Genomic DNA, 13,663 nt, shown 5'->3' with positions numbered 1-13,663 from the left:
GAACTCAGTTATATGTTTATCAAAAATTCAGATAAATATTATAAGTGAGTTATAAGTTTTTTCTAATACTGTATTGATCAAAAATTGCAACTGCATACTATCTTATTCATCTATTTTACTTTTATCCCTTTTTTCATATTATTATTCATACATTTCTATTTAGATCTCAGGAAGACAGTTTAGATAAGCAAGGTTTTCAATGCTCTCAAAGCTTACAAAATGTTGATAGTGATCAATCAGAAACCTGGTCTGTACCTAATTCTGTTACTGGGGAAACTGATGATGACGACCTATGTGCAGATGACTATAGTAACTCTATTGCTTTTCCACCGGGAACTAATGTTCTTTATGAAGATGTTAACTACCATATTTTATCTGATGGTCATTTTGTCACTGAACTGCCAGGTCTAGATGAAGACAGTGAGGATGAAGAAATTTTTACTCCTATTCCACCAAAAAAGAAAACTAAAGTTCGCTTCAACTATGATCCAATTAAGGTATTTTTCTTCATGATACATTTAAACTATTTTTTACGGAGTAAATTTAGTTAGTTAATGCTAGTTCTGAAAATTAAATTTATTTTCATAACCTAGTATTTATCTCTCTAATGACTTGCATTTGCATGTAAAATTTACATTAGTCCTGATTTAATTTTACTAAAGATTAGTTAATGTGTATATGTATACTTAATTATTTCTTTGATAAGGAATTTTGAATTTTTATTTTAAATTTCTTCTGAGAACTTTTCGACTTTTTAAGTTAAATAAAAATTTCCTTATATATATATATATATATTTATTTATGTAATTTGCCTATTTTTATCTAATGTATAGAGCAAAAAAAAAAGTGGACTCCTATTACAACTTTTGATCAAATTATATTTCCATGTGCTACTCGTAGAATTCAATTTGAATGGTTCAAGGTATCAACATTAAATATGCTAAGTAATTTATACATTAGCGAAAAATTTATTGACGGTGTGCTTTTTTGTGTGCACTGTACGTCTAACAAAATCCATGTTAAATAATTTGGTATTGCTTTTAATATGTAGCGCATTTTGTGGTTACTGAGATTTCTCACTGTTTTTTCATTGATAAATTCCTTTTCCAATAATTTAATTAAAATATCTGCATATGAAACAGGGCCAACTATTTTGGAAATTTTTCTACTTTTTAAATATCTACTTTTTCAGGTATACAGTACTTATTCTGTTGATGATTATGATCGGCACAATGATGATGTTGATCCTGTTGCTGCATCAGCTGAATATGAACTTGAAAAACGTATTGAAAAAATGGAAGTTTTCCCAGTAGAATTAGTGAAAGGTGTGATTTAAATTATATCTTACTGCATCACAACTGTTTGGAAACCAACTATGTTAACATAATTATTTATTGTTATTACTAGCTTATTCTGATAAATTTATTTTCTTTAGGTTAAGTATTAAGTTTTTGGTTACAGTTTCAATTATACTGTAAAATACCAATTATGAGTGAATATGAATTGCAATGTTGAATTTTAAAGATGCTTAGAGTACAAATCACTCTGCTTAAATTTTAAATTACATGAATATGAATTGTGATATGCAATTTTTTAATTGTGGGAATACAAAAAGTGATGCGTAACTTTGAAATCACGTAAATTGATGTTTGATATTTAAATCGTATGAATATTTAATCACAATGTGGGGTTTTAAAAATGCATAAATACAGATCATGACTTTAGATTTTTAAATTATGTGTGTAGGAATCGATACGTGATTATTTGACTGTGAATAAGAATCACATTTGATTTTTAAATCATTCGAATTTGAATCGTTTTGTGCATTTTCAGAATTTCTATTTTTGATTTTTCAAATTTTGTGGTTACTCTTGTTAATTTTAAAAAAGTATTCACAAAATTTAAGAATCTCTGTGGGTGTATCTGCTCATGACGTGCATTTATATTTTCTAACTCTTGATGGATTATTATTCAGTTTTGATTGCTGGTTAATATTCAAATGAAATTATGGGTGAGGACTTGATCAAATCTGGGAGCTTGTTTAGTATTATCCTGGAATTAATGATATGTTATGAGATGTTTTAAAATGAAGTTTCTTTCAATGTGGTATCAATATTGTTTTTGGTTAATATAGGTTTTCAAGTCTTTTTGAATTACCACTTTCTTTGCAAAACAAACAATTTTCAATAGTTCCTTGAGGAAGAAGAAAACTTTTTATAGTTTTTCCTTTTTAATTTTTTTACGTTACTTTTATGTGATTTACAGTAAAAACCTGATGACCTGGGATTCAGCTAAGTGGTTTTTTCAAAATTTTTCTTAGAAAATCAACTGGATAATTTGAAAATCAGTATTTTTCATTTTTAATAAATTTTTTTTATTATTTTTTGAGCTTGAAAATTCTATTTTGTTGTATTGGTTCGCCAGAATTTCATATGTACTCTTCCTCTTTTTATCTTTTGCAGTAATCTATTTTTATGATTTATGATCAATAATAATTTAAAGAATTAGCAATGCAAGTGAGAAACAGTTTGCAAGAATGTAACAATAGTGCAACAAATACTCTCCCCTTTAACCAAAAAAGCTGTTGATGAATTCCCCTCTCTTACAAAGATTGACGAAAATATGATTCCCCTTCCCCCTTTCTTCTGTTGCTGCAGGTGTGAAAAAAAAAAGTGAAGGAAAATATACAAGTCATTCTCTAAAACAAATGAGTGGAGGGAAATGCTTTCTTGAAGGTCAAGTTTATCTCCACTTTCAACTGATGGTCAACTATATTATATTTACTCTCAAAAATATATGATTTAAAAAATATAGAGATATTCAAGTAAAATGATCACGTGGACAAAAGAGGAATGCTTGAACTGCTTTATTTATTCTATATTTAACATTCATTTTAACGATTTTTAGTTTTATTATTTGATTTATTTAAAACATGAATATTATATATTAATTATACAAGAAATAATGCTTTCGTGATCATTTTATGCTTTAATTTTATGTAAAAGGAGAGTGTTTAATTTTTATATCTACTTTTTAAAAATTATATTAAAGGTTTTTAACTGTTTATCATTTAATAGGTTAAAATTTTAGAAATTTAAAATTAGTGAAAAGAAACTGTATACGTTTGTGATATTTTTGTGTAGTATAACTTTGCACAAAACAAAATTTATTTTATTTAATTACTATTAATTTTTTTGAATTATTGTAAGGATTTTTAGCTGTTTATTCATTTAATTTAATAATATTAAAGTATTTGAAATAAAATTCTATTAAAATGACGTGATACGATCGCTACTGTTCTATATGGTAAGATTTTGCACTGAGTTAGATTATTTTCATCAATTTATTGTATTTTGATAACTTATTTTAATTATATTTAGGTTCTTAATCATTTGGTTTATATAAAATTCGACTTTTTTAAATTAATATTTATTAAAGTAATGCTTTTGTGAATGTATTCCGTATTAATTGTGCACTATTGTACACACTACAATTTTTCCTACATTTGAAAAGTTATGATGAAAATTAAAAAAATATGTAATATCTGATTTTAAGTAAAATCACAGGTATTAATTTATTGTATATTTAATAATTATGTTAATAGCTTTTAAACGTTTAATAATTTATTTTGTATATAACTTGTTATTTGTAATATATGTGTTAACTCGGTGATTGATCATGTAGTTAAGTTTTTGCAGCGTATCATTGTGCGGTGCATCAAAATTGGATTTATGTTTCAAAACAGTGCATTTGATTAATGAGATACTTTTGTAACAAATAAAATATGTGTTAGTAAATTGTTCAGTAATAATTTACGAAACAAAAATTCATATTGAGAAACTAACTTAAAAGCTAAATTTTTGTCATTTTTAAAGTTTAGATGAATCAGGTATAAAATTACTTTAAATTAATCAAGACCTCTGCAGTTACAACATTAAATACTTGTTCTGTCAAATAAGAAAGCTTATATTAAATAATACAGTTTTTCCCCCATGTCACAGTGATAATATCCTTGGAACAATTTGTTCTTTTCATATATAAGTAAAAATCTAAAAAATTCCGTTTAGTATATTCTTGTGAAGATTATTCTTGTCTTGTTCATAGTAGGATGAAAGTAAATTTTCCTTCTTTGCAAACAATTTTGGTGATTTTGATCTCTAGAGATCTATCTATTCATTTTTCTAATTTTGAAAGTCATCTTGCTTTCTGTAATTTGAAAACTTCAGTATTGGGTTAAATATATTTCAAAAGCAATGTAAGCAAATATCTTTTACAAGTTAATATGTATATATATATANGATATATATATATAAAACGGTAAGAAACTGCTCACCCTCCAAAGTTGGTTTAATAGTATATCACTTTTTAAAAGTTGCCTTGAATCTTAACTGATTTAATGAAATTTTACTGATTCACTGATTTTTAATGAAGTGTTAAAAAATTTTAATATTTATTTTCTTTATGCTTCAACTAATTTTCAAAAAATCTTTTCATTCGTTCCCCTCCCCTTCTTTAATACCAATGAACTTGCTATAGCTTCCCAGAGAATGAAAAACATTTTTATGTTACAAATACTTGTCCACCAACTTCCATTATCTATAGTTATTTTACTGATTTGACTCTTTTAAATTGTTTGAATGTTGACATTAATAGCCTTAAAATCGATACAATTCTCAAAAAAATTTCACAACTAAGGAATACACATTTTTTTACGCATACTAAGAAAACTGAACTCCAGGAGGAAAAAAAGGTTTAAAATGACTTTAAAGAAACTAACTTCATAATAATAAGTTCATAATAAAAATTATCCTTTCCTGTGAGGTTTTTTTTTTTGTTGATAAAGATGAATCTTATGATCCTGTGATACCACCTTTTCTCTCTCTCTCTCTCTCTATTTTTTTTTACTGTATTTTTTCCTCCAAACTGTAGTTTCAAAAATTATTTGTTCAATTTTTCTAATTTCTGCAATGCTTTTACATTTAGCACTATTTACCCAATTCTAGCTCTTGTGCCATTAAACTATTTATCTAACGCAAAACATAAATCGATATTTTATGATATTGTTATTATAACATTAGTGTACAAAAACTTTACAGTAACTCATAACTGAAAATGTTAGTTTTATTTTAATAAATTGTTTTATTCTGAAAAATTGAAAATTATGCCTTAAGAGCTGGCAGAATAATAAAGAATCTCTAAACTTGTTTAAATTTATATCAATAGGTTTATTGTAATAAGATTTGTTAAATTTTATTAAAACTTCTAGAGAAATACCATTCAAATTTTTAAACTTTAATTTTTCAGGTTTTGATACTCAGCACATGATATATATTAACCATGTAATGAATAATTCGTATTATCTACTGATTTTTTATTGCACTTTTTTTGTGTATTTTTATATAGAACTGCGGAAAAATTAATATTACTGCTTTTTTAAATCGGAGAAAATGCTATTGTAAAATGTTTGATAAAATTATATAAATTATAAAAAAATCATAACATGATAAACAAAACTTTCAATTCTTTATTATAGGCCCTGAGGGTCTTGGACTAAGTATAATTGGCATGGGTGTTGGTGCTGATGCTGGGTTGGAAAAATTAGGAATTTTCGTAAAATCAATCACAATTTCAGGAGCAGCATATAAAGATGGAAGGTATTTCAAGTTTAAAAATATCTATTAATTTTCTATTTAAATATAAGTGTAGCATTTTATTTATATATTACTAACTCAGCATTCAATAATTGATTTCTTACCAAATATTTAGATTTTAAAATACTAAAATGTAATCTATGTTGTTTGAGTGACCATTTAATCACTAAAAAATTACTTGTTATTTACTGCTTAATTATTTTTATGCACTATCTTTTTTTTTATAGCTATGGATTCAGCATCTTCAAAGGTGGGGGTTGCCACAATTTGAAATATGTTACCTCAGCAGTTTAGCTAAAAGAAAGGCCTTCAAAAATACACTAATTTTTTTTCTGCAATATCAAAAAACTTAAAAAATGTATTGTCTTTACATAATAAGAACATTATTTTTAATCATCGTTAAATTAATTAACAATAAATTATTGTAAAAAGTTATTTTATAGATAAGTTTAATTTTATCTAAAAAATTTCACAGATAAAATCCAAAAAATATAACATATTTTTTATCTTCCCACTCCATTTTATTTTTTAAAATCGGTTAATTACTGTTTCCATCTGCTTTTCAATCTAAAGTAGGGTGTTAAAGTGTGTGCATATTCCATTGTTACCTTCTAATCATTATTAAGAATGAAATTCATATTGTTACCAATGAACTAGGGGTGCACAACCTGCAGCTCACCGACTGCTGATGTGCAGTCAGCAAAATTTTCTAAACGAAAAGATTTTTTTTTAAAGTAAAAAATATTGCAAATTTCAAAATTTGCGATCTTTGAGTGTCACTATTTGATGCATTCAATTTGCACAGATTATATTGTAAATCTATGTTTCTCGATTTCTTTTTCAGTTATTACTATGAAATTCCGCATGGTTTTAAGAAAGCCAGTATTTTTAGCGTATTATGGTGCAAGAATTTGAGTAATCACTTATTGATTCTTTCTATTTTGTTGATTTCATTATAAATTCAAGTGCAGTTTGGATCATTTTGTTCTTTTTTTTTTATATTAGTAATTATCAATTCCCATGTGGATTTTAAGATCCCGATACATTTATTATGAGATTACAACTCGTAAGTTATAAATAATGCATTTTGTTAATCACTTTTTTACTTGCTTTATTTGTGCCGATTTCGTCTTAAATCTGAGTGGTTTTTTCCCTTTTTTAAAGACAATTATTGTTACGCTTTTCCACATGATTTTGAAGATCTCGTATTTTTACTACGATTTTATGCCACCATACAAGCTGTAAAACGCATGTTTAAATAATCACTTTTTGACTTGCTTTGTTTTTGCCAATTTCATCATAGATCCAAGTTATTTTTTGGCAGTTTTTTCGATGCATTCTGTCATGGTTTGAAAAATGCAAATCTTTATTACAACATGCAAATTTAAATCACACACTTTAAAAATTACGTATTTACACCTTTTATTCACGCTAATTTCATCGTAAATGTAAGCATTTTTTTTTTTGTTGCAATTATTACAATGCTTTTCCACCCGATTTTGACGATTATGTTGTTTAAACTATGATGTTATTTAGACACATGAGTTTCTTATTGCACATTTAAATAATCAATTTTTGAGACTATTTTTTTTTGCATATTTCATCAGAAATGTAAGTTATTTTCTTGTCGTTTTTTTGGTAGTTGGTCACATTCATTTGTACGTGATATTTAGAATCCTAATATTTTATTCCAATGTTATAGCAATCTGAAAATTCGCAAAGTGGAGGAAAGTATGAGTTTTTAAACGGTCCATTGCTTGTACATAATTTTGTTTTAAATTTTTTGTAGCTTAAATTATTATTTTTTTTTTTTGAAAAGAAAAAAATACTTTTTATTTAAAATTCATAAACTTATTTATATATAATTCATATATATAAGTTTATGAATTATATATAACATAACATTTTTATATATAATTCATAATAATAATGCAAGAAATAGAAATAATATCTGAAGTATAATACTAAATAAGTATTGAATCGTATTTTGTACTTTAATGATTTTATTTTAGTTTTTGTTTAAACCATATAAAGTTCCTTTAATTAAAATATGCATGTATTTATTTACACTTTCATTCTGTGAGTATTACAGTTTTTTTTTCTTTTTTAGAGTTTATATTTTCCCCCAATATATATATATAAATATATATGTATAATATAACAATTATTGATAAAAAGGGAAATTGTTTTAGAAGTGTTTTTTTTTTTTTTCATTTTTGAATGAATTCGAATAAATAAAAATATTTAATTTTTTACAAAGATATTATTAATTTTTTTCATAAAAAAGTTTGTGCTTAGAACAGTAACATTTATATAGAAAATAATATATTTGCCCACAACATGACTAAATATGCATGTGGCCCTTTGTTAGTCAACCTCCTGTGCAAGTGGTTCTTCACTCGAAAAGGTTGTGCCCCCCTATATAAACCGTTAGTGTATCTCTAGTATAAAATTAACAACCATACCAATTATTTCCTATCATTTTATTATTTGCATTGTAAGATATATAAACTTTTACTTTAATACTTATTCAAACCTTTACTTTTTCTGTAGTAACTATGTTTAATTTTTCAAAACTTGGATTGAATTGGTTACATTTCTGAACAATAAAACATAAAAAAATAATATTTTTTTATTTTTTAAGAACTATTTAGCCAGTTTATTTAGATTTCTTATTTTTTCATTTAAACCTGCAAAATATAAAATAATTTAAAAATTTGTGTATTTTACAATTCAGACGTTTCTTGATCATTATTATATTTATTAATAGTGATTATTAAAAATCTGTTTTATTCACATAATAATTTTTGAATAAGCCAGTTAACTGGTTAATAGATCGTATGATGCACGTTAGGCATGTTTTTGTGTTGCACTTCATAACTTAAAATATTGGCATCACTTGTTAATTAACATATTAATGGACTATCCCCCAAAATATTGAGATTTAGTCTTAGTTATGAATTATTACCTAAGATGCAGTTTGTGAATTTCTGATCTTCAGCTCATAAGTTAACATTGTTATTCAGGTGTTCAACACTTGTGAAATTTAACATGCTGAATTTGTTTTTTTTTTTGCATTTGTTAATCGCTTTATCTTACTTTATTTATACTATATTATTTTCTATTCAGAATTGCTGTTAATGATCAAATCATTGAAGTAGATCAAAAGTCATTGGTTGGTGTTACACAAGCTTATGCAGCATCAGTATTGAGGAATACTTCTGGAGTAGTAAAGTATGATGTTCAGAATATTATTATAAAGATTTATTTTTTAATCTTTTTAACTGTTATATTAAATAGCAGTTTACTGTTATATGCCTTATCAGTAACAAAGCTATATTAAAATGTTCGAATCACTTATTCAACTTGTATAAAAATTACATATAATTAGTCTTTTTGTGTTTGATGTCTTTTAATTTAACACGCTTAATGCATATTTTTTCTGAGACTTATGCTCAGCGCATGTTTAAATACATTTTTTATAAATAATTATTAACCAAAGCTCTCTTAAATGAAAAGAACCTCACATCATCCATGTTATCAAAAGTCAACATTTTGCATCAAATGTTAGTGCATATGTCAGATAATTTAAAATGCTTTTAGAAACTAGCTATAAAATTAGTTCTTGATGACTGAGTATTTAGCTAAACTAACACTTTTCTCTCTTTCCATAAGATCTGAATGAAATTATTTTATGAAATTAATACATGAAGTGAAAAAAAAAATTTTTGATAAAAATATTAAAATGTGAAGTAAAATGGAGAGATAAACCACATGGCTACTTTTTCCTATCTTCAAAAATATCCCTTTCTCCAAAAAAAAAGATGAAAAAAAACTTTTTTAAGCTAAATATTTTAAGTCTTGTCTTAAAATTACTAGAAGTTTATTATAAATTGTGTTTTTTTGTTTTTTTTTTTTCTAACTATGAAAATCTTTGTGTTTATAAATTCTGACTAAAAAATTAATAAGTCTCTATTTTTTATTTATTCTAGGTTTTTAATTGGACGGGAAAATAATTCTGAAAACAGTGAAATAGCCCAGTTGATCTCTCAGTCTATTCAAGCTGATAAAGAGCACCAGAAAGTAATTGGTTATCCAGTAAGATCAGCAAATAAGAAATTTTTCTCACTGTATTTATATTTCTTACACTGTTATTTTTTTAAAAAAATTCTTTTAGTTAGCCTCAGTTTAGTTAGTCATCATTTTTAGATGCCTGTATTTTCTATTTCAAAAACTTTTTTTGGGTACATTTAATTTGTTTCATCTGATAAATATAATTTATCTATATTAATTATTACAATTATTAATGGTATTTAATTACAATTATTATGGTAATTAATATACTTAATTATTACAGTAATTGGTCATTAAGGAGTAATAATAAATTGATTAATGTAATTGTTTTCTCTTCTTGATCATAATCGTTTCTACGACAAAATCTAAATAATTTAAAATACTTACATACCTTAAACTAGGTATTCATACTTTGCGGTACTAATATGAATGCAAATTTATTTTTAATTTGGCATTTATGCGTACAATATTTAATTCTTTTTTAATAGTTCGATAGCCACGCTACTTTTCTAAAGGCAAATCTATTAAACCGTACCAAACATTAAGTTGATATCTTAGACTTTCAATACTGTAATTATAAAATGAACAATTTAAAAAAATAATAAAAACATGGCTTACCATCTAGTAAATACAAATTCTTTACTAATTTTGTAACTGTAGCTGAAATTTTATGAAACTAAGGGAAGGGTGTGATGAGTTCTGGTTTGGTTTGAAGATTGATAAATGACTAATTTTTTTTTATTAAAAATTAACCATTGGAAGAAAAAACTCTACTATAGCCTAGATTGTAAAATAGTATTCTGACACTCAGTATGCTATCTACCCAAAAGTATCCAAACAGTACAGAATCAGAGTGTCTTGAAACTTATCATTGATGAGCTTTTTATTTTGGACACAGCTTGAAATTTACTTTCAGGCATTCATCACACCTGGAGTAATGCTGGAATGCTGATGTAAATGTAATGAAGTAATGCTGAAATATGCATCATGGCAGGATGATCATTTTGGCTGGCTTCGTAATCAGCATTCTTATTTGTCCCTAAGGTGTTCTGTGGAATTTAAATCAGGGTTCTGAGATAGCAATTTTTTGAACACCCATTTTTTCAAATCATGTGCAAGTCCTGCTGGAAGAGAAATGGACTTTCCCCAAAATATTGCCATTGAGTTGGGAGTGAATGTCCAGAATGCTCGCATACATCTGAGTTCATGTTTTCAACCACAGAAAAAAGTACCCAGACTAAACACGTGAAAACCGCTCCCACATCGTGACCACCTCAAAGCTTTACAGTAGGCATAGTGCAATCACTTAAAAAGTGTTCATTGAACAGACAGAATGTAAAGCGAGACTTCAAGAAACATTTTCTACATGTCACACATTTACACAGCCATGGAATCCCAGGTGAACAGTTTACTACAGTTACCAGGTGAGTAGTTGGTGAACAGTTTACTACTAGCTCTAATGCCTGATGAACCTCTGAGTGATTTCAACTAATAAAGATTTGTAATTTTGTTTCACTATCCTTTTCAGAGATCTATGATTATGTTCACTAATTTTTTTAGCCGGCCACTTCTATTTTCTACAGTTTCACTGCCTTGATATTTCTGCAGAAGGTCTAAAATTTCATGAATTGATTTCCCACAAAGGTGACACTCCGCTGCCAGGATTGGAGTCACTAAGCCTTTTTGGCTTGCTTTTTGTCTCACAAACTCATAAATATGACCTAAAAACTACTACCAATACTTTAAAAGCTCCAAATTATGTCACCAGCCACATCCTTTTCTTTTGATAGGTATCCAGTTATTTTGCCCGATAGTGTAATGTAAACAAAAGCCAAATAATTTTGAAATAAAGTTAACATTTTTTATTAATCTTGAAATTATTTTAATATTTTAAGTGCCAAAAATTCAAAATAGTTATATTGTAGAACAGTAACCGAGTAATAATATAAACATTTAGACTTCTTTTGGATGTGATAATTCAAAATTTTGTTTTCTAACATCATTCATAATTTAATATTTGTCAGGCACTTTTATATATAAATAATATTTTTTATTTTTCAATTTTATTGCCTAATAAGTGTAATTTTTTCATAGCGAGATGAGGATCAAAGTGGAGATAGCTCTCACTTGTCTCAAGGATCTACTCCTGAAGAAGGTGAAGATGCTCCAACAGTAGAGGTTTTTGATCTTACTAGTGGCAGTAGTGGTTCATTGTCACCAGATACAGATGTTGAAACTTTGCGTTCTAAATTGAAAGAGGTAATTCATTTTATTTCTGGATTTACAGATTTCATAAGATTTTAAATCCAATCTATCTGAGAGATTATTTTCATGGTGATTTTGACTGTTGAGAAATTTTATGATACAGTACAAAACCATTTATCCGGTATACAGAAAACCAGGGAAAATTTCGCTAAAGTGGGCAGGGAAGGGGCAAATATTTTTTTTTATTTTTTACTGTTCGTCTGAAAGAATTGGTGGTTTTCTGGTAAGCTGCTATCAATCAAACATAAAGGAGCGACTTGCTGACTTCATTTTCTCTTTGATTTATGAGAGGGAGGGGGAAATGCATTGCACACATATATCAGTGAAGAGAAGGTAAAAGAGAAGTAAAAAAGAAACTTTTATCCCTATACTGTATTAAGAAAAAGTGAAATGGAATTTCAAAATATTAATTAGAATACGGAAATGATTAAAATACAGCTATTTTTTATTCAATATAAAGTAAAAATATAGTTAAGCTGAATTTTATCATTCAAAAAATAATCAGAAGAATTTAATAAGTTTTAACTCAAAACGTGCTAGTGGAGGAAAAAATGCAAGAACCATCAAGCTTTGTCTGGATTAGTACTACCAAAATTCATAATTTATTAAAATAAGATGAATAAATTATTATTGGTTCCAAGTAAGTGATTCGAAAGAGAGTTATAAGACATCTGTTTGAATCCAAATTTGAGTAGTTATTTTTTTAAACCAATATTTAAAAAGCGGATTAAATAAAATAAAAAATTGGTAATATGTATTAAAACATTGTTTGCCATTGCTTATAAGAAATAATGTTTTACAAAATAAAAAAAATAAATATGAATCGGATCCTGTTAAATTTAGAATCTTTAATGAAAATTCGGAAATCGTCTGAAAGAAAATGATGGCTTCGTTCTCCTCAAGAATTCTCAAGTCAGGAGAAAACACAGTTTTAACCCAATACCAGAAACTGTCAGAGAATCTGACGCTATCAAATTGGGGGATTTAACTCTTTCATTTTCAATACCATAATTTGTGCTTGCACAATAGGGGATTAGAAAGATCTGAATTTTGTTTTTTCTGTACCAACCGTCATAAGGTGCATCCTCAAGATTCTTCTGTTATTCTAAATTCTCGTTCTCAATTGTATGTCTGAGTAAATGAACTTGAAACTTCTGCTTTGATATTATTGACATGTTAGCTTTTCTTTCAATCCATTTTTGTTATTTTTGATTTATTATGACAAAATATTGTTTTATAATTTCGCATAATACATTAATATGATTAATTATACAAATGAAACATATTTTTATCATCTGTTATATTTATTTGACAACTATTAACGAAATAATATTTTTCAATTGAATAAATTTTAATTCTTTAGAAGTCTGGTAGCATTTTTAAGTTTTTACTTTATGTAGAATCACATCTGCTTTCATAAAAACTGTCCTTTATAAAAAAAAAATTTAAAGAGAAGATTGTTTATTAATACAAAGCAAATAATTATTTATTAATAAAAGCAGATTATTTTATGAAGCAGATTACAGCTTTCTCTTTTTAAAAGTGTAATGTTTCTGATTCCACTACATTTTGAGTTTTTTTTTTCCACCGTTCACAATAAATTAGTTCTTTTTATTCATGAATTTTAAGATAAAGTTGTTGTTTTTTTTTAATTCAATTGAGGTAACCTAACA

At 26.4% G+C, this 13,663-nt stretch overlaps 1 protein-coding gene across 2 annotated transcripts in view; it reads left to right on the top strand.

The window, feature by feature from the left end:
- The window catches only part of LOC107439184 (neurabin-1), a 73,470-nt gene that overhangs the window by 20,018 nt on the left and 39,789 nt on the right, over nt 1–13,663 (top strand). The window contains exons 8-13 of one of the 2 annotated variants that reach the window (XM_016051689.3): nt 164–497; nt 1,193–1,325; nt 5,534–5,654; nt 8,781–8,885; nt 9,644–9,734; nt 11,820–11,984. In XM_016051689.3, the coding sequence (XP_015907175.1) occupies nt 164–497; nt 1,193–1,325; nt 5,534–5,654; nt 8,781–8,885; nt 9,644–9,734; nt 11,820–11,984 (949 nt within the window). Of the gene's footprint in view, nt 1–163; nt 498–1,192; nt 1,326–5,533; nt 5,655–8,780; nt 8,886–9,643; nt 9,750–11,819; nt 11,985–13,663 lie in introns of both variants that reach the window. The other variant, XM_016051688.3, reaches the window with a different exon arrangement.

Source organism: Parasteatoda tepidariorum, chromosome X1 (genome assembly GCF_043381705.1).
Source record: "Parasteatoda tepidariorum isolate YZ-2023 chromosome X1, CAS_Ptep_4.0, whole genome shotgun sequence".
In the NCBI taxonomy this organism is placed as follows: domain Eukaryota; kingdom Metazoa; phylum Arthropoda; class Arachnida; order Araneae; family Theridiidae; genus Parasteatoda; species Parasteatoda tepidariorum.
Note: the sequence above shows the minus strand (reverse complement) of the source record. Positions and strands in the feature narration are given on the sequence as shown.